At 55.3% G+C, this 24,534-nt stretch overlaps 9 protein-coding genes across 9 annotated transcripts; 7 read left to right on the top strand and 2 right to left on the bottom strand.

The window, feature by feature from the left end:
- Window positions 1–658: 658 nt before the first annotated feature.
- On the top strand, window positions 659–1,331 carry N657DRAFT_148774 (uncharacterized protein). Its single transcript, XM_062785961.1, has one exon. The coding sequence runs from the start codon at window positions 788–790 to the stop codon at window positions 1,127–1,129; it is 342 nt and encodes a 113-aa protein (XP_062644369.1). The 5' UTR covers window positions 659–787; the 3' UTR covers window positions 1,130–1,331.
- N657DRAFT_658278 (phosphate-repressible phosphate permease) lies at window positions 1,329–3,310 on the top strand (the record flags this gene model as incomplete). Its single annotated transcript, XM_062794881.1, has 5 exons — window positions 1,329–1,401; window positions 1,466–1,792; window positions 1,849–1,978; window positions 2,033–3,048; window positions 3,108–3,310. The coding sequence occupies 5 exons, from the start codon at window positions 1,329–1,331 to the stop codon at window positions 3,308–3,310; spliced, it is 1,749 nt and encodes a 582-aa protein (XP_062644368.1).
- Window positions 3,311–4,023: 713 nt separating this feature from the next.
- On the bottom strand, window positions 4,024–5,156 carry N657DRAFT_683418 (uncharacterized protein; the record flags this gene model as incomplete). The annotated part of the gene is made up of 2 exons (XM_062796571.1): window positions 4,024–4,494; window positions 5,028–5,156. 2 exons carry the CDS (start codon window positions 5,154–5,156, stop codon window positions 4,024–4,026), a joined length of 600 nt encoding a protein of 199 aa, XP_062644367.1.
- Window positions 5,157–7,757: 2,601 nt separating this feature from the next.
- On the bottom strand, window positions 7,758–9,229 carry N657DRAFT_658277 (FAD/NAD(P)-binding domain-containing protein; the record flags this gene model as incomplete). Its single annotated transcript, XM_062794880.1, has 2 exons — window positions 7,758–8,990; window positions 9,050–9,229. The coding sequence occupies 2 exons, from the start codon at window positions 9,227–9,229 to the stop codon at window positions 7,758–7,760; spliced, it is 1,413 nt and encodes a 470-aa protein (XP_062644366.1).
- A 2,233-nt stretch (window positions 9,230–11,462) lies between these two features.
- Window positions 11,463–12,995, top strand: N657DRAFT_148726 (lytic polysaccharide monooxygenase). Its single transcript, XM_062785960.1, has 2 exons — window positions 11,463–12,656; window positions 12,984–12,995. Exon 1 carries the CDS (start codon window positions 11,559–11,561, stop codon window positions 12,507–12,509), a length of 951 nt encoding a protein of 316 aa, XP_062644365.1. The 5' UTR covers window positions 11,463–11,558; the 3' UTR covers window positions 12,510–12,656; window positions 12,984–12,995.
- Window positions 12,996–13,651: 656 nt separating this feature from the next.
- N657DRAFT_636324 (uncharacterized protein) lies at window positions 13,652–14,675 on the top strand (the record flags this gene model as incomplete). Its single annotated transcript, XM_062791416.1, has 5 exons — window positions 13,652–13,675; window positions 13,747–13,768; window positions 13,824–13,891; window positions 14,327–14,460; window positions 14,543–14,675. 5 exons carry the CDS (start codon window positions 13,652–13,654, stop codon window positions 14,673–14,675), a joined length of 381 nt encoding a protein of 126 aa, XP_062644364.1.
- A 1,796-nt stretch (window positions 14,676–16,471) lies between these two features.
- N657DRAFT_602394 (uncharacterized protein) lies at window positions 16,472–18,976 on the top strand. The gene is made up of 2 exons (XM_062790121.1): window positions 16,472–17,965; window positions 18,030–18,976. Exons 1-2 carry the CDS (start codon window positions 16,924–16,926, stop codon window positions 18,683–18,685), a joined length of 1,698 nt encoding a protein of 565 aa, XP_062644363.1. The 5' UTR covers window positions 16,472–16,923; the 3' UTR covers window positions 18,686–18,976.
- A 244-nt stretch (window positions 18,977–19,220) lies between these two features.
- Window positions 19,221–21,968, top strand: N657DRAFT_683414 (uncharacterized protein; the record flags this gene model as incomplete). The annotated part of the gene is made up of 3 exons (XM_062796570.1): window positions 19,221–19,493; window positions 21,360–21,662; window positions 21,753–21,968. 3 exons carry the CDS (start codon window positions 19,221–19,223, stop codon window positions 21,966–21,968), a joined length of 792 nt encoding a protein of 263 aa, XP_062644362.1.
- Window positions 21,969–23,120: 1,152 nt separating this feature from the next.
- N657DRAFT_636321 (uncharacterized protein) lies at window positions 23,121–24,274 on the top strand (the record flags this gene model as incomplete). Its single annotated transcript, XM_062791415.1, has 5 exons — window positions 23,121–23,477; window positions 23,527–23,593; window positions 23,644–23,777; window positions 23,862–23,943; window positions 24,213–24,274. The coding sequence occupies 5 exons, from the start codon at window positions 23,121–23,123 to the stop codon at window positions 24,272–24,274; spliced, it is 702 nt and encodes a 233-aa protein (XP_062644361.1).
- Window positions 24,275–24,534: the final 260 nt, after the last annotated feature.

The following is a 24,534-nucleotide window of genomic DNA, read 5'->3' as shown; positions in this document are numbered from 1 at the left end:
TCAGCCTCTGGGAGAACGAGAAAATCGATATCTGCATTCAAACATAAACACCACCCCCATGAGTTGAGCAACCGCCAGCGAGTGGATCGTGCACGTTTCGATTTCTAGCCCTTCCATTGGCTATCCAAAACCCGGCATAGCGCGCTGCCAAGATTGACTGCCCCAGATGTCCCGCCTTGGCTGCATGCACGTAAACCTCATGCCTTGGGACAGGGATCTGAGAGGCCAATTTTTCCACATTCTCGATGCTGGAACAACCCGCCCCTGCTCGTGTGCTTTAAACCTCGCAAACCGAGACACAGGCCAATAAATGTATAAAGCGCAGAATTGTTCCCTACATGCCAAGGTTGCCAATGCTTGGCTTCCTCACACGTGTGGCCATACTGTCTCACTAGAGATTCTCATCGCTGCCACTGCGGACACTCGACTGATCCTCCTCGAAAGCCAAGCCCACCGAACGCACATGCCGCATCTCGCATCTCGGTACAGTGGTGGCAATTCAAGCAACATCGGGAGTCGTTCGAGCTAGTCCGCGGCCAGAAGCGAACTTGCGAGCTTCGACCGGCGATGACGGTGGACAAGAGAATCAGAGAAGGGTTACCGTCGGCCTCCTGCGCTGGGAGATGGCGGTCTCGAACACACCACGGAAACACATCTCTGAGGTGTCTTTGTCTGGTGCCGACCATTGCTTGAACAGGCAGCATATCAAAATAACCAGCGAATTGTTTTGGGAGACCAGGCGAGCGAGCCGCAATGACACCCCCCGCTCTTTGGATGGAGGGGCGTGATGCCCGATTTGATACTTGAGATGCAACGTCCACGCCACAAGGATCCGCACCTTGTCCTTTTGCCTCACCGAGCGCACCAAGCCAAGCGGCAAAACCCCCTGGCCACGTTTCCTCGGCAGAGCACTCTTACAGGCAGACCGAGACTCGATAATTGTGCGAACTCGGCCCGCCAAGGCTACACTCAGCCCTCTCCGCCCCACTCCGGCGAGATTCGGTCACCCCGGCCAACCAGCTTCAACTGGTCAGGATCGGGACCTTCCAACATGGGTCTCATCCACCGACACGCCAAGATGCGGATGCGCGAAGCCGGTGGGCAGAAAAAAATCGTGAGTTGCGGTTGAAGCCACCATCCCACGTGTGTGGTAACAGGTTATGGATACCCTAGGTGCCGCTTCTCAGCGATCCGCCAGTCTTGTCGGGTCAATAAATACAGAACAGCCGGCCCGCCTCTGCATCTCCTTCGCTTCCCAGGTTGATCAACCGTACCCTGAGCAACGAGCACGCGACTGCTGCTGAAGGCTTCAAGGCACAACCGTCAAGATGCCTCTCCACCAGTTCGACTACCTCTTCGCCATCGGCACCATCTTCGCCGGGCTTGATGCCTGGAACATTGGTGAGCAGCTGCCATGTGAGGCTTGACCGCGCACATTAGAAGACTGACGGATGGTGTTCCTCAGGTGCCAACGATGTCGCCAACTCCTGGGCGACTTCGGTCGCGTCCCAGTCGGTCACCTACCTCCAGGCCATGATTCTCGGATCCATTATGGAGTTTGCCGGGTGCGTTGGCGTTGGCGCGCGTGTCGCCGATACGATCCGCACCAAGGTCGTCGACACTTCCCTCTACAAGGACGACCCGGCTATGCTGATGCTCGGCATGGTTTGCGCCGTCACTGCCTCGTCTATCTACCTCACTTTCGCTACGAAAATCGGCATGCCGGTCTCCACTACGCACTCAATTCTCGGCGGTGTTATCGGCATGGGCGTTGCTTCCGTTGGTGCCAATGGTAAGAGATCTTTGAAGACGGGGGACCGATAAGCAAATTGCTGATCAACTCTGCAGGTGTACAGTGGGTTGGCTCCGGCAGTGGCACCGGTGCCATCAACTCCGGCGTCGTCCAGGTCTTCCTCGCTTGGATTATCGCTCCCGTCCTGGCCGGCTGCTTCGCTTCGATCATCTTCCTCGTCACAAAGTGTGTAGCAAGTCCACTCCTCGCGTTCTAGCACGGATTCTGATAGGGTTTTAGATTCGGCATCCTCAAGCGCGCCAACTCAGCACTCTGGGCGCTGCGCACTCTCCCCATCTACTTCGGCGTTGCCGCCATGCTGCTCACCATGTTGCTCTTGTGGAAAGGCGGCAGCTACGAGATCAAGCTCACCGATTCCGAGGTCGCCGGCACCATTGTCGGCGTTGGTGCTGCCTTCGGCGTGTTCATTGCCCTCACTCTCGGCGTCTTCTTGTACCGCCTCATTTATCTCGAGGACTGGCAGCTCCGTTGGTACCACGTTTTCCTCGGCCCTGTCCTCCTTTTCCGCGGCCCGGTGCCGCCGCCGCCCGAGGGCAAGGCCCTTGTCTTGAAGGATTTCTACGCCGGCAAAGCGACCAAGGAGAGTCTCGAGGCTCGCAAGGCCGCCGAGCGCAACGATGTTGAGCTCGTGGGTGCCAAGCCCAACGAGAAGGGCGAGGGCTCCGACGCTGGCTCGGCTGAGCCCACAACCCAAAGCCCCCTGGCCAATGTTACCGCGCCTCCTCACAAGAGCCTTGTTGGTCCCAAGCCCGAGGGCAAGTGGTACGAGGGTGCTGTGCTCTTCTGGTATGTCAAGTGGGCGTTGCTGCGTGGTGTCGACAAAGAAGTGGTCAATGCCAAGAGCACCCACAGCAAGCTGGCCGCCAACATCGATGAGGTGCACGCCTACGCCGATCATTTCGACAACCGGACTGAGTACGTCTACACCTTCCTACAGGTCATGACCGCCTGCACCGCCTCCTTTACGCACGGCGCCAACGACATTGCCAACGCTGTCGGCCCTTACGCCACCGTCTTCGAAGTCTGGAACGACGGCGCGCTTCCCCCGAAGGGCAAGTCTGACGTGCCCGTCTGGATTCTCTGCTTTGGCGGCGCCATGCTCGTTATTGGTGTCTGGACCTACGGCTACAACATTATGCGCAACTTGGGCAATCGTCTTACTCTGCAGTCGCCTTCGCGTGGTTTCTCCATGGAGCTGGGCTCTGCCGTCGCCATTATCATGGCTACCCGCTTGAGTAGGTTTCTTCTTTTCCACCAATTGGACGGATTCTCGTGATACTGACTGCCTCGGCAGAGCTCCCTGTCTCCACCACCCAATGCATCACCGGCGCCACCGTCGGCGTCGGTCTCTGCTCGGGCACCTGGCGCACCGTCAACTGGCGCATGGTTATCTGGATCTACCTCGGCTGGATCATTACCCTGCCCGTCACCGGCATCATCTCAGGCTGCCTGATGGGCATCATCATCAACGCTCCTCGCTGGGGCTACTCTGGTTAAGCGATGCGATACTTTTCATGTAGGACTACACACTCTGGTTCAAGGCATTGAGGTGCGAGGCGCCGCATGGCCGTGTTGAAGCGACCTTGGGATGCATGCTGTTTGGACTTTTGAATACCCCGGGGATCTGGCGATGACTTTATTAGATTTTCATAATGATGCATAACCAAAACATTGCTGGTCAGCCTTGCGCTCAGGCTCCGTTCTCACTTCCTGGTGCCTCAAATGAAAAAACTGGTCATGTCCGACTCCTCGCTGGAAACGCCAGGTGTACGAGCGGGCTGCTGAGAGGGCATTTCAAATCTCGAATCATGCTGATCGTTCATCGATCTAGATGTACATTAGCTTCTGTGTTTGCAGCCGTTGCACTCTCGTTGAACTTAAAATGGGGGTAAAGCAATGAATTCAGGCTACCACTCAGACCTGCGTTACCAGGCACCCTGCTTTAAGACAACATTGGGTATCGTTCTTCCCCAGACCTGAACAATTGTTGAGCCCTAGTTACCCATTTTAAAACGCCGGAACTCAAACCGCCAACCTTCTTGGCCCAAGCCTCCGAGAATGGCAGCGTCTCTCTTCCAATTCCACCAGCACCCGCGTTCGCATACTGCCCATCTATCCCTTCGGACCATCAGATGCAGAAGCCCAAGTCCCCCTTTCCCATTCCAGCCTCAACTTCCTCCGTTTGTTCCGGAGCAGTCGATTGTTCCTGGCTACCCCCCCTTCTCCGAGTTTCCATGCTTCCTCTTCTCCATCATCGCTGTCCCCCATCCCCTCCTCTCACCGTCCAGCGCCATCCTCAAAAACTCGCAGAGTTCCACCCCATCCCGTCGTCCTTCGTTACCACCGCCTACAACCATGCTCGTCAACTCATCCAACCCCAATCCGCCTTCACCCGCCGCAACAGCCGTTTTCCTCACCAGATACTCCACCGTCCCTTCCAGCTTCCCCAGCTCCGTCCCCAACTTCACCATCATCCCAGTAGGAGCCACACGGTGACCCTGGCCGTGAACCATGCCATTGTTCAGGCCAGACGACGCGTTCAGCTTCACCTGCAAGTCCGCCCGGATCTCCTTGGCCCTTCTAAAGATCTCGCCCAGCGCAGATAAATGCATCTGATATGCCACCGGCACAGCGGACCGCCGACCGAGCTCAAAACCGGGTTTGTAACCCGCATCGTAGCCCTGTGTCAGATAAAGCTGAGCTGTTGGGATAGAAGGGACGTGGAGAAGAGGAGGTGGGCTGTAGATTCGCGCTGGGCGAGGGCTTGCTCGCGCTTGGTGAGCGAGGCTTCTTTTTCGCGGAGTTGGATTTGCTGTTTTGTGGCTTGGGCTTGGGTTTTGTGTTGTTCTTGGTTGATTAGGAGGGTTTGGTAGAGGGAGGTGAATTCGTGGAAGTCGGTGAGGGGGATGTGCAGGGTATGGGCCAGTTTGTTGCTGCTGTTGTTGTTGCCATTGTGTGTGGTGGTGTTGGTTCATGATTGGATGGTGTTTTTTTGGTCATCCCCGGTCACGGTATTGCTCTCCGTCCCGTTGATGGCTCCTTTGTTCGTGGAGTTATTTTCCCCTCCATCAACAGTGGCAGAGGCGAGAAACTTGTCGATGAGATCAGCACATCGCTTGGCGAGTTGCTGGCTTGCGCGATCAGTCACCGGAATGAGGTCACCTTCGACCAGGCGGGTGCAATTGCCTGGCGACAGGGAGCTGTCATTCCGTACCTTGACCTCCCCGTTCTCGTTGTAAAGAGCTTGCTGACTGTAGAGGGCTGGTTGCTGGTCGCGGTAGAAGTGGTATTCTTGCATAAACTGCTTGGGAGTTGGGTTTGGGATGGACGATAAGTCCGCCATATTGCGAGTGATGCCAGAGATGATGTTCGGCGATGGATCTTGTCTGTGGAAAAGCTTGGAAGAGTCTGAAGTGGGTGGGGGGAAGGGAGAGAATAGAAATTGGGGAAGTATATAACAAAGAAAAAGTACTGTGAAATGAGAGAGTGTGAGGTGGTCAGTGAATACGTGTAGCGGCCCATCGTTATTGGTACTGGGTGGGCATTGATCTTTGGTAGTCAATATCACCGTGAGTGCGTCAGTCATTGATCTGGTTTCATCCAAGGTTGAACAATTAGGTACCTTACATATTCCCAGCCCAGTCGAAGAGCGGTTGAAATGGGATTGGAGCGGACAACCCCTATAATTGCGAAATGTCACCGGTAGAACTCAGAATGATTGTCGTCCTGGTTCTCCTCGAAATCCTGTTGGATTCAGGTCAGTTATGTACGTCAGCCTAGCCAAGCCAGCGGAGAAAACATACCAGGGATATTGTCGTGAAGTGGATAGACTCCCTTATAGGCGGCATGAAGTGGCGATGCGGACCTGGTAAAGATGACGTGACAAAGTCCTGTCGGTGTCCGTAGTTCCCATGAAGGCGTCGTATCCGAGTACTGGTATGTGTCAGTGGCGGTGACTGTGCTCGGGGAGACATAGACGTACCCGGGATGACACCACTCGGAAGATGAGCACCCAACGGCGCATCTCCGGATGGTGGGGTGAAGCATGGGATTCTTGGGGAACAGAGGAAGCAGGAATGTAGAAGGGGTCCTCGGTTTGTGGCTTGGAAAGGCTTGGAAGCCCATGGTTAACGATTGTGTCGGCCTCTTCTCCAATGCTTGTGTAAAGTTCAGGCTACCGGGCGTCGTGTGTGTCCATTGAAGATGCCAAATATGCCTATTCCATCTCCTCTACTGTGTTCCAGAGAGCTGCTGCCGCCGCGGTTGCGGGAGTTGTAGGATGGCTTTGGATTGCCCGAAAGGGAGTTTGTCTCGAGCGAGCCGCAAGGGACGAACGTTTGGAAGCTGACGGATCCCCATGGCAACGTTTGCTCTTCTTTAAGCCCATACCCACTGTTCCAAGGGAAGGGAGGAGAACCAAGCAGAGGGGTTCGCCCGGTGTATCGGAAGTCGTGAAGTGCCTGTGTAGGCTACGATATGGAATCCAATTCAGTGCCAGTACTTGGTAAAGGAGAGAGGTCGTCTTACCTCCGTGTTCCTTCTCGGGCGCAGCAGGAGTATTCGCCGTATCGGGCAGTGTTTGAGGGCGGAGTGGCCAGGAGTGAGCTGATGCTAGCGAGTTTATCGGCGCCCGCGGAGTAACTGGAAGCAAAACTGGCCGATGATAATGGGGGGAGGAGGAGCCATCTCTACCCGTGGCCGCGCCAGCTACCAATGGTTCCAGTGTGTAGTGCCTGTGATCTGCCCTCGTCAACTGGTGTGGAATGACCCTGGGACAGAGATTTCAACCCTTAGAAAGGGCATTGTGCAACGTTAGGGGGCCTGCCAGGTGAGTTGTAGGCCGGTGGAGTCAACTGGAACAGACTGCGAGAGATAAGGGCGCAGAGTGAGTGAGATGGGCCAGAGCAGCCAAGTTGTGCAGTCCGAGCCGCGCTAGCTGTCATCACCAAGGGGTTGAAACACCTAGCGGTTGTGGCTGTAGCGTGAAAGTTAAGGTACTGTAATGAGTGGTACGTCCTGGAGAACACTACTATCCGACGGTCTTCCGCCCCAGGACCGAACCGTTTCTCGTCGAACAATCCATGCTCCACCATTGTGTGGTAAGCAAGGAGGTGCCAGTCGTCGTGGGTACAACGTGCCTAAGCATACCGCTCGCTATGGACAGCAGGGAGTGCCTGGTCAAGTTCTCTACCATGTATGTTAGCTGAAGCCATCCTGTGCACGCTTTGCATAGATGGAACGAATTGATCATCGATCCAACTTTACATCAGGAGTACAGCCGGCCATGCCAACAATGGTATCGCCACCCCCCAGTTGCATGTAAACACGGTCAGTGCCACGTTGACACGCCAGGGCAGGCCATTTTGGTATGAACCAAGATCGGGTGCTGGCGGGTGTTGACCTCAAAAGAATGCCATGGTGAATTCTCCTCATGCTTGCATATCGCGTAAGGTAATGTGTACCTTGGGATAGGCCGGCCAGGGGAGAAGCAAGACTGATGGCATCGGCGCTCGTTTACAGGTATCCCTGTGTGTCCATTTTTTACTTTGTGCCTCCGTTACCCCTAGAGCAAACTCCATCTCATGATCGCAGCTCCTGAAAGGCACACCCTGCGGTAGCTATATAGCCCTATTAAACCCACATCTCACATAATTATGTGGCATGAGAAATCAACAGTTTCTTTATTGTTGCATACTAGGTCTCCTGTCACTTTATGTAACAGTCATGACGTGTTATGAAGCAATATAGGTTGAGCCAGTCCGGAAACGATAAGAGCCTACATGCACCCAAGCAACAAAGGGACCAAAAAGCATAGCAAATACTGTTTGGATTGGCCAATTCGAGTCAGGTATCTTCTGTGATAGCACCGTCGGCGGGCCCCATTCCCTCTGCCAGTTCGACTTTGGTCATCCGACACCCCGTCAATACACCTCTCTCCACATCCCTAAGCAAGCATCTTGGGCAACAACACGTCATCATAAGCCCACAGAATCGACTGAAACTGCACCGAAAACGCCCCACCCGTCCACCACGTCCCCCTCCGCCCCTGGAGCGCATACAACTTTTGAACAAACCCGTCCCTCAACTCCTTCGCAGACGCATGCATATGCATCCCGCCGTGGTCAGCCCAGGCCCTGAACTCGAGCAGCGCCGCCGGGTCCGCCGTGGCCGGCAGCGTGCCCGCGGCGATCAGTCGGGCCAGGTCCTGCCGCACCATGTCCTGCGCCTGCTGCACGGTCACGACGCCGGCGCCGACTACCAGGACGCGGAATAGGTCAGACCCGCCGCCCATGTGGTCGAAGCGAACGACGAAGTCGGGCTTGGGGAGGACGAGGTAATTATTTGGGGCGGCGGCGGCGGGGGTGTTGATGATGGTGCCGTTGATGGGCAGCGACGGGTGGGCGACGATGCCCGCTTGCACGGTCGAAAACTTGAACTTGGAGAAGACGGATTGCTCCGCCTGGTCCAGGCTGAAGGGTTCCATGTTTGCCGGGGTGGGTTCGATCGCCATAAGGAGCTTGCGGGCGATGATGATTCGGGCTTTGCCGTCGGCGGATTTGGTATAGAGGGTATGGCCGAGGTTGGTGCGGATGGATGAGGTGACGACGGTGCTGAGCAGGACGTTGGCGCCGAGGCGGGTCTGGATGGCTTCGTAAAGCGCGATGTTGCGGCGCGTGTCTGGCGTGAAGCTGGCCCCCTGGCCGAGGAAGGCGCGCATCATGGGAGGGCCGAACGCGCCGAGGACATAGAGGGTGAGGGCATTGGACATGTCGCCGACGCCCATGCCAGTGACCTGGAATACCTGGTTGACGGAGTCGCGAATGTCGTACTTCTCGACAAAGTCCGAAAAGGGCAGGAGGAGGTCCTCGGGGATCTTATCGGGAGCTGGCCAGTTCCAGTAACCAGGCAGAAAGTACTGCTCGTAGGGAGCGGTGGCGTTGAGAAAGCGGCCCAGGGCGGCGACGCGGTCAGCATTGGCGGGCGGGGTGAAGTTGACGCCGGCGCCCGTGGTGAAATCTGCATACCGCGAAGCAAGCACGTTGCGGCCTGGGGCGCCGACGGGCACGCCCATGCGGTCAAAGAAGGCTTTCGCCGGGCCATAATCGTTCCAGTTCTGGACGCCAAAATCATACCAATTGCCCGTCTTAGGGTCCTTGTATGTGTCGACGTGGCCACCCTAGGAAAGCCAGTGAGATGGAATAAGTCAAGGTCAAGGCAGATGCATAAAATACCTACCAATCGATTAGCCTTCTCGACCAGAACAATGCTCTTGTTGAAATCCTCCTTCAATCTGACGGCGGCATATGCGCCGCTGGCGCCACCACCAATGATGGCGACATCCCTGGTGATGACTTCAGGAAGCCAGGTAGCGGCAACGCAGACGGTGGAGACGATGAGACTACCGAAAATTCTCATCTTGGGGACCATGCTTTGCTTGTGAATGTCCAAGACCTGCAGTGGAAATTCTGGGCGTGGAGAGACGAACAGACAGCTGCTTGGATCGTGGTTAAGGGCGTTTCTAGGTAGGCTTGATGTTGTTACTCCTGGACGCCTCATCTCGGCTAAAAAGCTATGTATTGCACATAGCGGGGAAGGTGACATGCATCTTGCGGACGGCGTGAAGGGTACCGACAATCTATGCTCATAGAACCAGTTGTGGTTCGTTCCGCTTAGCATATTTGCAGAGACCCCTGAATGCCGGCCGGGATTCGAGAAGCTGCATGCAACCATCAGGCTGAGAGCGATCTTCTGCTTGCCGTTGGGCCAAGTTGAAAAGTCGCCCCGATATGCGATTTGTTCGATGTTTATGCTACAATCCGGTGTTCGCCACGACCGGATAGTTGCTACTAGGTAGGTAGTATCTTGACCCTGTGTGCCTCCCACTGGGCTATATTTCCATCTTCCATCGGTTTGGCATGGAATTATCCCAGGTACAGAGCTATTCAGAGAACAATAAAGCGATTCCTCGTAGTCTAACCAGCATGTTGATCTAGGGATAGAATAGACGCTTGGCTCTAGGTACCACCTATCACGATGCTCTGTGTGCCGCGCTGGCCGTGGAAGGCTTTCCTTCTTCCTCGGAGGCTCACAATATGGCTGCCATATATCAATCAAGATGATTCAGGATCAAACGTGGAAGGTATCTGATTGTGAACTTAGGGTACCTTACCCAGAGAGAGCATCAGAACTAACATAGTACCACCACACTTGAGATATAATTAGGTCAACTGGATCATAGAAACCTGCGAGGCCACTTACAAACAGCTGGAACCGCCCTTCAGGTTGAAGCACATTGCTGATAAGCTGTGTGACGATACCTACCTGGTACCTGACAGGGTATGCTTCTCCATTGTATCGTGTTGCTCTCGTGAACGTGCTGCCGGTGACCCCGTGCCGCGATTGCACGGACAACTTAACAATGAAAAAGTTTCCATGTTTTATCATGTACAGCTGCCGCCCCCTTGGCCAGCATGTCGTCGTCCTTCGGAGTTCGACTTCGACATTAGCTGGGAGGATCCTGCAAGCAGGGGAAAGGACTGGAAAAGAAAGGGGTTCTGATATTCTTATGAACCCCATGATAGCCAGGCGTCTACGGAGTAGCTCGGCCGGAGACTTCAGGTGAACTCATAGCCGAGATACAGCTCCCCACGTCATGATCTCGCCTGTCTGCAGCCCCTGAGTTTCCGATGATTCCGGGTGTTTCCAGGATCGAATTCCAGACGACCGTGACCGAAGGGGGGCCTTGGCGCCAGGCCGGAAAGGTTACCGCCTTGGCAGAACACGCGCGCTTGGTCACCCCCACGGTTTAGCGAAAGAAGTTGGGAAGGAATACCTCCGTGCCATCAATACCATCGAAAGGCAAACGACTCTCGAGGTGATTGATTCTTCGCATGTGCATCCGCACGTATGAGCCTCGCAGCAGCGTTATTCATGGTTAATGCAGGCCTACACTACCCAGGTACTCATCATGGTAGCGGGGATATAATTTGGAAAAGATAGGCACAACCACAAGGATCCAACGATCTGTGTACCCGGATACCAAATATATTACCTTTCAGCATGTGTATGCCGTGATGTGGCCTGCATCACCAGCGGAATTTGTGGACGGATCATTTTTCATGCGTCAAAGATGAAGGGTGGTTTTGGTGGACCTCGCTTCTCCAATTGCATCCTTGGCGGTTTCAACGGCAGGGGATCTGCCTCGTGGCGCACGACTGGATTCTCGCCCGCCGCCGTGGGATTCTGGAAGCGGATCCGCATGTCCCCCTCGCAATCACCAGCCTCTCCTGAAACGCATCGCTGTGCGGTGCAAGGCTGGTTTGTTACCCACACTCGCCAAGATTGCACCAATCGTAAGATTGCCTCGTGGACGCGAGCCCGGTTCGCCCTCCCAGATCTGGAATATTGAGCCGCAAGCGCGTTGCCGCCTCCGCGGCGAGCCTGGCCATGAGGCCATGTCAACGGCGGCAAGATGGAGAAGAGTCTGTCATGGCGCGAAACTGGAGATATAAAAACTGGGTTGTGTTCTTCGTCGAACACTGGCCGGGCCATCCTGCAGCACTCTTTTGCACCAGTCTATCGTTTCTTCTCAACAAAAGCACTTTCGTTTCTTTCCAGGCCATAGGAGCCGTTGCTAGTCTTTTGACACTTCTCACTTCGATTCTTGTCCTTCCTTGCTGTCCTCCACGCTTGAAGCACCACTCGCCTGACATACCGACATCTCATCAACGAATCTCTAGCTGCCATGTATCTCAACGCGGCTACGCTTGCCCTGGCCTTCGCCAGCGGCGCCGCTGCCCACGCTACCATGTACGGCGTTTGGGTGAACGGGGTCGACCAAGGCGACGGCAGGAACGTCTACATTCGCTCCCCTAACACCAACAGCCCTGTCAAGGACCTCTCGAGCCCCAACCTGGTTTGCAACGACAACGGTGCCAAGGCCGCCGGCTCCTTCATCCAAGCCGCTGCCGGCGACACCCTGTCGTTTGAGTGGTACCACAACTTCCGCAACGACGACATCATCGACGGCTCGCACAAGGGTCCCATCATCACCTACATCGCCCCCTACACCGAGGGCAACGGTGCCCAGTCCATCTGGACCAAGATCGACGAGGCCGGCTATGACGGCTCTACCTGGGCCGTCACAAAGCTCATCGCCAACAAGGGCAAATATGACTTCAAAATCCCGGCCAACCTTGCCGCCGGCCGGTACCTGTTTCGCCAGGAGATCATTGCCCACCATGAGTCCGACACTGCGTACAATGTCAACCCGGCCCGCGGTGCCCAGTTCTACCCCAGCTGCGTGCAGGTCGAGGTGACGGGCTCCGGCTCTGCTGTCCCCGACCAGAACTTCAACTTCAACACCGGCTACACCTACGCGGACCCGGGCATCGTCTTCAATCTGTACGCCAGCTTCAGCAGCTACCAGATCCCCGGCCCCAAGGTCTGGACCGGCGCCGGCTCGGGCTCCTCTCCCGCGCCCTCGTCGGCTGCCAGCCCGAGCTCCTCTTCTGCTGCCGCCGCCACCTCCACCTCTGTGGCCGCTGTCTCTACCACCACGGCTCCCAGCTCAGTCGTCGTCGTCCCGACTACCACCGCCGCCGCTTCCACCACGTTCGTGACCTCGACCGCACAGCCCTCCCCGACCAAGTGCCCGGGTCGCCGCCGCAGGAGGTCTACCCGCAGGAGGCTCTAAATTGGGAGGGTATTCAGCACTCCACCTGATTCGGCCGCTCACTGTTCTCTTTTCTACTGATGTTGGGAATACTCTCAAGACCACCCATGGCTCGGGCTGTGCTCGAGCTTGCTGTCGTCGAGATGACTTCTATCTTGTCGCTGTGCGGTACGTTTCTTTTCTGCTGTGCATAGCAGGCGTTGGATTCGCTTCTTCTGTATAGATCTTCTCAATTGTACTTGTTCATATCCATGTCTTGCATCCCCAAGCGTCTTGCAGATAAGCATCGTGGCCGACATCCAGTTTTATATGAGGACCGGAGTAGACTGGGGCCGTATCCGTGTCCTCGCTTTTTGAATCGTAGTGTGACAGGGGTACATAAGGCACTCGAAGTGTGATTAAGAATAGGTTGATCCTGTAATGCCTCTTGACGGTCACGGTTCTCGCTCCGGCAGGTTTTGGCAAAACGCTGAGAGACGCTAATCCCCGTGAAAGCGTAGTTAAGCGTGATCGGGATATGACGGTGTGTGTCTCCATGTCTGGATTGACGTTGAGCTGCTGCGGCCCAACTTCCATATTATGGCAGTCTGCTGCTCAATTCTAAAAGAAGCTCGTTTCGCTTACGTCTGAACACTCGCCAACAGACTAAACAAGTCCGAGCGCAGATGAGCTGCTGTAGGACAATTCGCCGTAGACGTCTGCCGGTGTCACATAGCCAATCAGACTGTGTCTTCGAACGTCAAAAAACAGACTACCCGGACAAGATTAGACCTGGATTGACATCGCCAAATTACCTAGAGGTTTTACCAGGGCTCAGGAATGTCAACCAACTTCGCACATTCGTCACAGCTTTGATAAGGTACCTGTAATCATTGTCGGCAGTCTGCTGACGCCCAACTGATGATTTCTGAATTGTTGGCAACTAGTAGCTACCGTATATCTTAAGCGAGTCGCGCATACAAGTGAGCTGCGCACTCTAACAGACTTTGATGGGGTTGTCTACGGTAGAACAATAAGAGATTGACTGAGGGCTTAGCGATTCCTGATCGCCTTATTGTACACAACCCCATCAAAATCTGTTAGAGTGCACGACTCACTTGTATGCGCGACTCGCTTATTTTACGTTAAGCTACTTTTAAGCTTACTTGAAGGAATCACAAACCATGCTCATTTTTGACTCAGAGTCTGTAGCTGCATTCCCATTTCTCTTCACAAGCTCCCGACAAAGTGGCATTTGACTTGAAAAAACAACCAACAGAAGGCAACGTGCTCTGTAGACAGTAAGTCCCCTGCCTCGTGCATAAGGGACATGACTAACCCCCTAACAATTTACAGTCTTCTCCGGGCTGTCCATAAGGTCGGTCAGACACACTGGAGACGACTGGAGACGACTGGAGACATGGGTAAGTCTCTAGGCTCAAGGAGCGGGACGACCAGTGCATGACCATATGAGACACAGAGTATGCGTACCCTTTGTGGTACGGTGACAAACTCGTCCCCCTGTTTCTCGACAGGATTAAGTTATTGACAAGCTTTTTTGCCACTGTGATCCATGATTCCTTGGACTGGGCTGGAAGTGAGGCCAAAAGGTTGGCGAGACTGAACGGATAGCAAACGGTTCAGTCATGAACCACTCACTTTAGGCATCCTGGCTGGACTTAGAATGACAATCGCTGGTCCAAACATGGTAGGGATGCCCAGACCTGAGCTGTGTTGGGACTACACTGAACGAGCGCTTTCAGTTGCATCTTCATGGAACCCCTTCCAACTCAATCAATCCTTCCGTCGAATCTGCCGAAAGATCGACAACCACGAGACTTACCGACCCACAACCGTAGATTGACTTGTTCACCAGCAGTCTGTACCAAAGCGTGACCCCCCAGATCCGCAGACCCGCAGCACCGCATGATACAGACAAGGTCTTCCTGGCCACAACGAGAATTGTGAATGGGCCCCTCAAAATGAAGGTACAGTAGGTGCTCAGTCGGACGAGAAAAAGGCAAGCGCTGCAGCTGGGTCAATCCAACCAACTTGATGCCTCCTGATTGTGCCAGCACGGTTCGGAATAAGCTTATGTGCGGCTCATTGACAGGCGTCTTCGGCTATCAAGGGGGAGAAGCTCCGTTGCTCCATGTCATCAACGTAGCGCAGCATCCTCATGACAGTCTAGAGAAGATTTGGCTTTGAGGAAGCTCTGCGCGCGCGGCATTTGGTCAGCAATGAGTAGCGTCGCGGATTAAGGGTGATGAGACCTGGAGCGCAGTCCTGGACCCCATTACCATGGTATACGGTTGTTGCATGCTTGAGTTGCATGTGAGTCAAACCCTGGTTCTGAACCTTCAAGTATTTAACTCGTCGTGCAATTCCCACCCAGCGGAATTGGCGGCACCGATAAATGTAAGCTCTGACGGTGCCTTCGCTGTGACGTGCCAGACTCGGCAGCTCGAGGTTGGGGGCTGTCAAAGGTAGTAGAATGCCACAAGCAGCAAAGCCGTGCAACCTATGAGGAACTCGATTGGAGAGAGCTTGCTTTGGAGCCATAGCGTTGGGATCAGCATCTTGAGCACCAAGATGCCGGCTTCGAGGATCGATTGACCAAAGTCATGGTGATGGTTGAGTGTAAATTCTGGGTGTTGGGGGACAAACCAATGCCTCTGAGAGTATACAATTCAGCACTTGGTCACAACGGCGTAGTTTCTCTGCTCGAGGTCGGTTTGGTATCTGTTCTCTCTCGATCTTTAGCATTGTCCTTCCCGTCTAGCCGCTTTGTCGTTTCCTACTTTGCAGTACCCCCAGCTTGGGCAAATCGTGGAGGTAGCAGCGTGTCCAAAGGACCAGTTTCTATTCGTCTTGGGGTACCATGGTCAAAGACGCGGATGGCGTCTACTCGCGTGAGGCCATACCGGAAACGCTCTCGGTGTCGAAATGTCAGGGGTCGAAGGCGCGGGTGGAAGCGCACAGGCCAGTCCGGGGAACCTGGATGACCGCTGATTGTCTGCCTTGTTGGAACCATTGATAACGTTAAATTAAGGCTCAAGCCAAAATGAAGGGGGTGGATATTTCATCTTTGGGCAATTCCGCCAATTCTGCCGTGATGCCTGTTCGCCTCTGCTTGACTGGGTCGGTTCGTACAGAGCGCGGTGTAAACAATGCAATGCCGCAATGGGCAACAATATAAGTGAAGTAGTCAGGCCAGAAGGCAACCTGAAAGCCACGTCTGTAGATCTTCCAGACCTGTTGCAGATCTGGAAAGCAAACATGTTCGACCGATCATATCTCGGCTCCACACCCTGCGATTCAACACTTGTTTCGTGCCCTGGCCGGCGACCGCAATGCATGCCTTTCTGTCCAGGCTCTACATCTGTATTGTGACTTGCCGAGAGCTGTTTTGGCTGACGGCAGGGGCTCACAAATTCGGCCGAACTCGAGGAAATGGGCGTGGGGGATGGCGCGATGCCTGCAAGGTGCAAGCGAGGTGATCGACAGGCGTGGAGCCCTGACATGCAAACATGTCAGCAACACGAACACGTGAACTGAAACGAACAGAAAAACTCGGGGTCCCACCAGTTCATGCCGACATCCGCAGGACCATTGGTGTAGAGCTCGCAGAATTCGATAACCAGGTTCATTGATGAACTCGAGACGCCACCATCCATGTGCCGTATTCGGCATTCGGGTGCGCGCCGTTTAAACGGTTCAAGAAGTTTGGGGGTTGCGATGGTCAGCCACCGCCGGAAAAAGGGGCAGTCCTGACTTGTGACTTGGCTGCCCCTGAGGTGCCGTGCCGTGCACATTGTGTGCCCCGCGCAACTCCTCTGCCGGGGCGGCAAATGTCCGGAGCGCCACGCTATTCCCAGACCGGACAAGCGCCAGGCCCAGAGCCGACGATCTTGCCTGAAACCGGTTGACAGTTGAATGCCAAGTCTTCAAGGATACCACCGATACCACCCCGCGGGCAAGCCACCAGGGTTCTTGGGAAAGAAGCACCACAAGACACCAATCCATCACGCCGGACTCGCTGCTGGGGCTTAACCGGGGTCAATGGTGGCCCACCGCGAGGCGTTTCTTACTCCGTATCAGCAGATTGCGCTGTTCCTTTTGCTTTTGTGAGGCTTGCTCCGCCTTCATGTTCTCATCCTCGCCGAGTCTCGCCCTCGGTCGTCCTTTCGTTTCTTTTCCCGGGTTTCCCCAATGCATCCCAGAAGTCTTCACTCCTTTGACTCTGGAAGCAGAACTTTACCTCTCCGGTTTGCTTTGACATAGTTAACCACAGACCAGATCGACATTCTTTGATCGGCTCCGGACCCTTCGGCATTCATCCAACGCGCTACGTCCCTCACTTTGATTCGGTTTCATCTCCTCTCCATCACATCACGCTCGGTTGCCATGACGCATTGATCAGCAACGCTATCTCCTACATCCTTGAAGCATCAAGATGCGGATTCCACCACAAGGGCCTCTCGATGGAAGAGGCCTGGGAAAGAGGCTGATCGGGGAGCTCGTCGAGACATTGACGTCTCCCATCTGCAAACTCCTTCCCAAGGCCCCAGGATGTTCCCAGCCGGATCCTGCTCCGGCCCCGACTCCGAATCCGGCGCCCACACCGAACCCGCCAGCTCCGACGCCGACACCACCCGCTCCGACCCCCACGCCGGTCACTAACCCGGCAGCGCAGCAGCCCCCAACGCAGCAGCCGCCAGTGGTGGCCCCGCAGCCGACAGCTAACCCCGATACCCAAAGCCCCCCGCCCGCTCAGCAGCAGCCGCCTGCCGCTGGCACAGGGTCGAATGGCTCGGGAGGTTCGGGATCTTCTGGCTCCGGGTCCTCCACCGGCGGGTCTTCCAGCACCAGTACCTCGGGCTCGGGCTCGTCTGGCGCCGGCTCGGATTCATCAGGCACGGGCTCCGGCTCCTCAGGCACCGGCTTTGGAAACGCTGGCTCGTCCGGCTCGGGCAGCACCACTAGCTCTGGCTCGGCTTCTGGTTCGGGTTCTGGCTCTGGGAATGGCGAAGGCGCTGAGGGAACGACCACCTCCAATGGCGGGATGAACGCTGGGGGAGGCACGACCACGGACGGCAACACCAACGATCCTGTATCTAGTAGCGAGTCTGGCGTGTCTCAGGCCGCTGGGAACACGTCAGGGCAGGGAGAGGGCTCGCAGTCAAGCTCTGGCAGCTCCGGCAGTGGTTCGGACTCTGCCGGAGTTGGTGGCGCCGGCGGACCAGTTGTGGCTCAGACTCAAAAGGGTACTACCAACAACAACCCAACTACCGTCGGCGTAGCGGCACCTGGGACGACGAGCTCCAGCTCTTTTACGGGTAATGGCTTCTCCGGTACTGACTTTAATGGGCTGAATGCCGGCGCGGGGTCGTCGTCCGGGACTGGTATCACGGGCAGCAACGGTGGTGAAGATGGCAACAGCGTCGAGGGCAGCCCGAGCCCCGGTTCTCTGCTTGGGATCATTGGTGGTGTCGTTGGTAAGTCTTAGCACGCGGATCCCATCCCTGTCATATTGTCCATCGCCTCTAACGTGTGCCCCAGCCATCCTGGTTCTCCTCCTCTTGCTGCTCGCTTTGCTGCTCTACAAGTACCGGCATAAACGCCGGGTCCAGGCATTTCTTTACAGGTTCACGCCCTTCAAGGTGGCACCGTACACGGATCTCGAGAAGAAACGATCGTCCATGGGCGCCTCTCTTTTGTTCACCGATGGTTCCCACGGCGATGCATTGATGGTCGAGAAACGGATCAGTCTCAGCTATGGTACCATCGTTGCCACGCCCGTCACGCACCCCAATCCGGCTGCGGCTCCCCCCGAGCGCCCCGACGGCCCTGCTCCTCTCATCACAACCCTCACCAACAGACGACCTGGAAGCCCAATCAGCCCGTTCGACGTCTCGCCTATGTCGGCTGGCTTCCCTCAGAGTCCGCCCCCCACCGTGCCCCGCCGATCAAGCCAGGACTCCATCGGGGGAATCAGCGTCGCCAGCAGCGGCATCTTCTCACCGTCATTGATATCGTGGCCAATGCCGCCGTCGGCCGGAACGTCGCCTCCGGCCAGCGCACACGGAAACATTGCGGATCTGGCTGCCAAGTATAAGCCTCTGGAGCCAACTAAGCCCATGACACCCACCACGTTCAAGGGGCCTTCCATGCCGGCCACTCCGTCGAACTGGAAGAAACCACCTGGATGGGACTGAGGACACGCAACTACGCGCTTGGATTCGCCTCCGATGTGGGTGGGAGGTGGTTGATGACACGACATGGAACACGAGCTATGGGTGTCTATGCCCCTTCCACAAGACATGACTGAACATCATATATCACTCACTTTTTGAACACTATCTTTCCTTTTCGGTGCTTTCCTTTTGGTAGTGGCCGTTGTTTGCTCAAATTTGGCCGCTGGTTGATATACCCATCGAGACTAGATCATAATAACTTAATCTTCTCTGTACATATCAACGTCAATCACAACTCGACTTCAATTCCAGTCGCCTGCGCCAACCCTCCCACGGCATGCTGTTCTGGCATGGATGTTTTCCATCAACGGCCTGCTGGTCGGTATGTGGTATGTGGTGCCTGGCACTCCCAAACCCAGTGCCGAGGCGGAACCGACGTTCTACACACTCACAGCAGCATTTAGGCTCAAATGACAATAATGCCCGATCAGGTCTCCAACCGTTCAACTACCTCGACCGTCCCGCCCAGAGATGGTCTTTCGCGCTGTGCATCGCCATGTGGTTCTACTTTCGGCATTACCTCAATCTGAGCATTCTTTATTCCATCGCTGCCGAGTACAGCACCGTCGGGCCGTTTGCGTTCGACTGGGAGACAGACAAGTCCACGTCTCGATTCTCCCAGGGCGCGATCTTCGCGCTGCTTGCCGCGCTGCAGGGGCTGCCCTTGTTCTGGCTGTTCTGCCTACTCCGTACCGCGGTCCGGTTCGTAATTCTGGGTATTGTAAAGGATGACACGTCAGACGTGGAGGAGTCGGAGGTGGAGGATGGCGTGAGCTGCAAGCGAATGCTCTCCGGGACTCACGGGGAAGTCAGTGGCAAAAGGGGGGGGGGGATAGATAGGGCGGGGTTATCTGCAGCGAGACAAGTCAACTGACGATGGCTTATAAGGGGCATTGCACTGATGGTTTCTATTTGTCTTGACGTAGCAAAGAATGCTGCTGATGTGGTATGTAGCAATGCAGTGGAGTGGGAGGACGCAGCGATGGGAGGACAATTATCATGATTGGATCTTCAGAACAGCGAGCCTGCAAGTCTCTGGATCTCTGGTGTGTTGCCGAACAAACAAAACGTACCGCGGGATTGGCCGCGGTCATGTGCACCAACAGCTCTCTTTCTTGTAGTGTCGGCAAGATGCCAGGACCTTGCTAGGTCACGGAGTTCTATGTTCATGTCTTGTGCTTCTTTCTAAACTTGCCAGGTAGGTACGAGATAACCTACCAGGTATGGTACCCTAAGGTAATAGTTGAAGTTGCTGCGAGGTTTCCTTTGTTGTATGTTAATGTCGTTAGAGACTCAAAGAGAGTCCAAAGTGCACTACGGTTCAAACAAGCCGCGATTTCCATACGGTGCCTGGGTGACCGTAAGGTAACGAGCAAACAGCTGCCTCTGTTCGGGTCCCAGCCTTCAGACCCCTTTTCTGCCTCATCCGTTTCCGTTTGTTGTTCCCACCAGCCAGAGAATTGCAAACTCTCGCCTGGTGCACGGCTGCGGTTGCTGACTCAGCAGATTCGGCCCAACCCTCACCGGAAGTTTTGCCGGACAAGATCCCGTTCGCGTTCCCGGACCGGGGCCGCCTCCGTAACGACTCCAAACGGCGCCGGGGACGGAGGTCGGAAGGCGTCGCCCATTCTACTTCGTTCACACTCATCGAGTCCTCTAGAACACGCCCCGCGCATTCGCAATACAGATGCATTCTCGGCGCTAAGATCCCGTTCCTTGTTCGCGCGGTGGTTCGGAGCGGTCGCCGAGGATGCGAACCAACTACGTCCGACCCTCGAGGCTCGGTGCTGGGCTGGCTCGCTCATGCCGTCGTGGCCTCCCTCCTCCCTCTTCCCTCAACCCCAGAATTCCCTTCCTCTCTGCTTTCTCGTCTTTCTTCATACTCATAACGCACTCCTCTGCTCAACATGACTACAACAACAGATGCCGCTTCTCCGAGGTCGACCAGGAAAGTGTTAATGCGCCCTCCTGAATCTTGTACAATGCCAGAGAGGAGGAGGGTAACGAGCAGCCCTTCGTTGCTCCGGGCACGGCAGCGGAGCGAGATAGAAATGGACTACCTGGACCGAGTATGTCTTAGGGTTATGATTGGCCGCCACGGCTACCAATCACCCAGCTGCGGCTTTCAGCTCCTGCAGAGCTGTGCAGTCCGTCGATTTCCGCTCAGCTCGCCGCTCATGGCCTCACCACTTTTCTCTCCTCCAGGTTCATTGTCGAAGCCATGCGCGGAAAACGGTTTAGGAAATCGCTTCAGGGCGGGTTGGCGCGCGTTTTCGGACGTCGTACAGCCTTCGCCGGCCCCGTCGCGCACACCATCTACCAGTATGTGGGACGGAACGCCGAAGTCGGCGGTCTTGAACTCACATCTCCAGCAGCTGCCCGGTCTTCCGAACCGCGAGACAGCCACAGCACGAAAACGCCGTCCAACGATGCTGCAAATCCTTGTCGATCCGTCCAGCGCCGATGCGCGGCGGTGCAGGCCACCACGGAGGGAGCCAAAGAAGCTGAAGCGTCAGCCACTGCATCACACGTTCTATCTCCGGCCCTGCCTGTCGAACCCCTAGCTAGAGAGCCACCCGCGCCCGAATCTGAAGGGCAACAGCCCCCTGCGCTTTCCGTATCCCAGACTCTCTAGAACGCCGCGTATGACAGCCTCGAAGACGACGCAGACACCGCTGAGCTTGTCAAGTCATACGTGAAGACCCTGATGATAGCGTCGGACATTGATTCTAGCACCGACCTATCGGCCGAACTTAAAGACCCGATCCAGCGACAGGTACACATGAGGGAGCTGGTGGAGAAAGGTCAGGCGAAGATTTTTACGCCGTCGAAGATTACCAAGGGAGTGGGCGATGTAGCCCAGTTTATTCTATCGGCGAAGCCAATTCTCGATGCAGCTATCCAGAACATCCCGCAGGCTGCGCTTCCCTGGGCTGGTGTTTGTGTCGGATTGCAGGCAAGTCGGCCCATTGCAAGGCCCGGCTCCGTCCACTGACCTTTGTCTAGATCCTCCTGAATCCTGCGAAAGCGACTTGCCGGCATCGTGCACGTCGTCTCCCAAATGGATTGGTATTGCGCCCTGTCCGAACATCTCTTGAAAAAGGATCACGTCGACGAGTCTCTTGAGTCGATCCCGCCCCTGCTGCAAGTGAGGGTTATCGCGCTCTACAAGGCTCTCCTCCTATACCAGATAAAAAGCGTCTGCTCTTACTACCGACACCAGGGTCTCGTCTTTCTCCGCTAGCGTGCCAAATAAATGGCGGAGCTACTGGAAGCCTTCGGTGAAGACATTCGAAAATTTTATCGCCCTGCAGAAGGAGATGCGGAGGGACGACGAGGACGCAGAATGCCTCCGAGGCCTCTTCGTGGTGGATCCGCAAGACGATATGAAGAAGATCGAGCAGAACAAAGATGTGCTTTGGATGGGGCCTATAAGTGGATTCTCGACACACAGGCGTACGCAGCATTCACGAATTGGAGCGAAAATGGCTCTGCCCTTCCGTCGTGTCGCCTGCTGTGGGTTAAGGGTCATGCTGGAACAGGGAAGACGATGCTCATAATGGGCATCATTCACGAACTCTCGAGACGATCCGCCAAGCTTGCACCCTGCGTGTCGCACATTCCTGTCAGGGCACAGACACGGCCTTGAACAGCGCAACGGCCACCCTAAGGTCTCTGATGTGGTTGCTGCTTGTTCAGCAACCGCATCTTATCTCACACCTACGATCGAAGCATAAGAACGCAGGTTCTTCTCTTTTCCAAGGCGACACCACATTTATTGCTTCTGTCTAGTGCCTTCGAGAGAACATGCTGAAAGACCCTGACTTATCCCCGAGTATTTCGTCATTGACGCTCTTGACGAGTGCGAGCAAGGCCTCGCAGACCTTATTAAGCTCGTCACATCTTCCCTTGCTCTTTCCGATAAAGTGAAGTGGCTGGTCTCGAGCCGTCCAACCGTCGAACTCAAGACTCCGGATATGGCAGGTTCCTTGGTTAAGCTAGATGCTCAACAGCTGGAAGGTCCCGTCAATGCATACATCGACCACAAGCTCTCTATCCTCAAGACCAGAGAGAGATGATGACTGCGTTTTGGCGAGGGTCGCGGTGGAAGTTCGCCAACGAGCCGAGAACACGTTTCTTTGGGTGGCTCTCGTGTTAAAAGAACTCGACGCAGAAGATGGGACTCTCAACTACGTGCATGGAACGTACGCTGTCGACATCATCAAAGAGATCCCTCCTGGCTTGTCGCAGCTATACAATCATATGATGGCCAGAATCGAGAAAGGGATGAGAAGAGACCCGCAATACTGCAAGGGCGTCCTGGTGGTTGCTACCCTCGCACTCCGCCCTCTCAGCCTCTCCGAGCTATCAGTACTCTGCTGATTTACCACCCAAGATGGACTCGCGGACGATAGTGAGGAAATGCGGCTCATTTCTGACGACCAGGGAGGAAACGGTCTCCCTGATCCACCAGTCGGCCAAGGACTATCTGGACGAGAACTACACGTCCAGGCTTCAGCCAGCTGGAGTTGCCCAAAGGCATGCCGACATCAGCAGCCGCTCAATTGCTGCGATGTCCTTAATCCTGAAACAGAACATCTACGACCTCGACTTCGGCTTTAAACCAAGGGATATAAGTCCCCCCCAGCCAGATTCGCTGGCTCCGATACGATACTCCTATGTCTTCTGGGCCGATCATCTCCTGAATAGGGATAGCTCCAAGTGCAACAGAGAGCTTACGGACGATGGAATAGTCTAGTCCTTGAGTTTCTGAGGGAACGGTTCCTGCACTGGCTTGAAAGTCTGTGTCTCCTAGGGAAACTCTCAGATGGGGTTCTATCGATGAGAAAGCTTCTGCATATTGTCCAGGTATGTTCTGGATCGTGGTCGCTACATCCATCGCTAACCGCCTTTAACAGTCGGATGCGAGTTTCAACTTGCTGGATTCTTGGAAGATGCCGACAAGTTTGTCCGCAGCCACGGATCGACTCTAGAACGAGCTCCATTGCAGACATATGGCTCCGCGCTCGTGTTCAGTCCAGCGATGAGCGAGGTCAAACGTGCGCAATGGAAAGGAAAGCTGCCGTTAATCAAAACGATTACGGGTGTTAGAGACCGCTGGGATACGCATTGACAGACGCTCGAGGGGCATGGCGATTCGGTCGATGCAGTCACCTTCTCTCCGGACGGCAAGACGCTCGCGTCGGCTTCGGACGATGGTACGGTCCGACTCTGGGATGCGGCGACGGGCGCGCACCGGCAGACGCTCGAGACCCATCAATTCATTTCAGATCTAACATTATCAGAAGATGGCCAGTATTTGAAGACAGATTATGGATTGCTTAGGCTCTCGTCAACTTCTGTCTCTCCCGATAACTATAATCACACTCTGTTGATAAAGAGTGGATAACTCTGGATGGAAAGGGGGTTCTATGGTTTCCCAGAGATTATAGGGCGACCAGTATAGCTGTATACGAGAATACAAAAGGGAAGCCGATTCTTGACTACTTGCGTAAAGTCTTCAAAACCGGCGCCTTTCGAAAGCTCTGAGAAAACCTTATCTAACTACGCCGACTGCACGCCCGCGCACTTTGCTGCGTGGCCGCGGTGGGTGTGGAAAGTAGGGCGATTCGAGGTGCTGCAGACATCCCGAAAAACTCTCACCAGCGCACGGACCAACAGGTCACCTGACTCCCACCAACAGTTGCCCAGGCGACCACGCCCTAGTGCCCCTGAGCCCCTGAACCCCTGAGCCCTCGAGCCCTTGCATGGGACAGGATGACCGCCCCCACCCCTCCAACTGAAGGGAG

The sequence above is a fragment of the Parathielavia appendiculata genome (assembly GCF_033297405.1).
Source record: "Parathielavia appendiculata strain CBS 731.68 unplaced genomic scaffold N657scaffold_15, whole genome shotgun sequence".
Taxonomy (NCBI): Eukaryota; Fungi; Ascomycota; class Sordariomycetes; order Sordariales; family Chaetomiaceae; genus Parathielavia; species Parathielavia appendiculata.
Note: the sequence above shows the minus strand (reverse complement) of the source record. Positions and strands in the feature narration are given on the sequence as shown.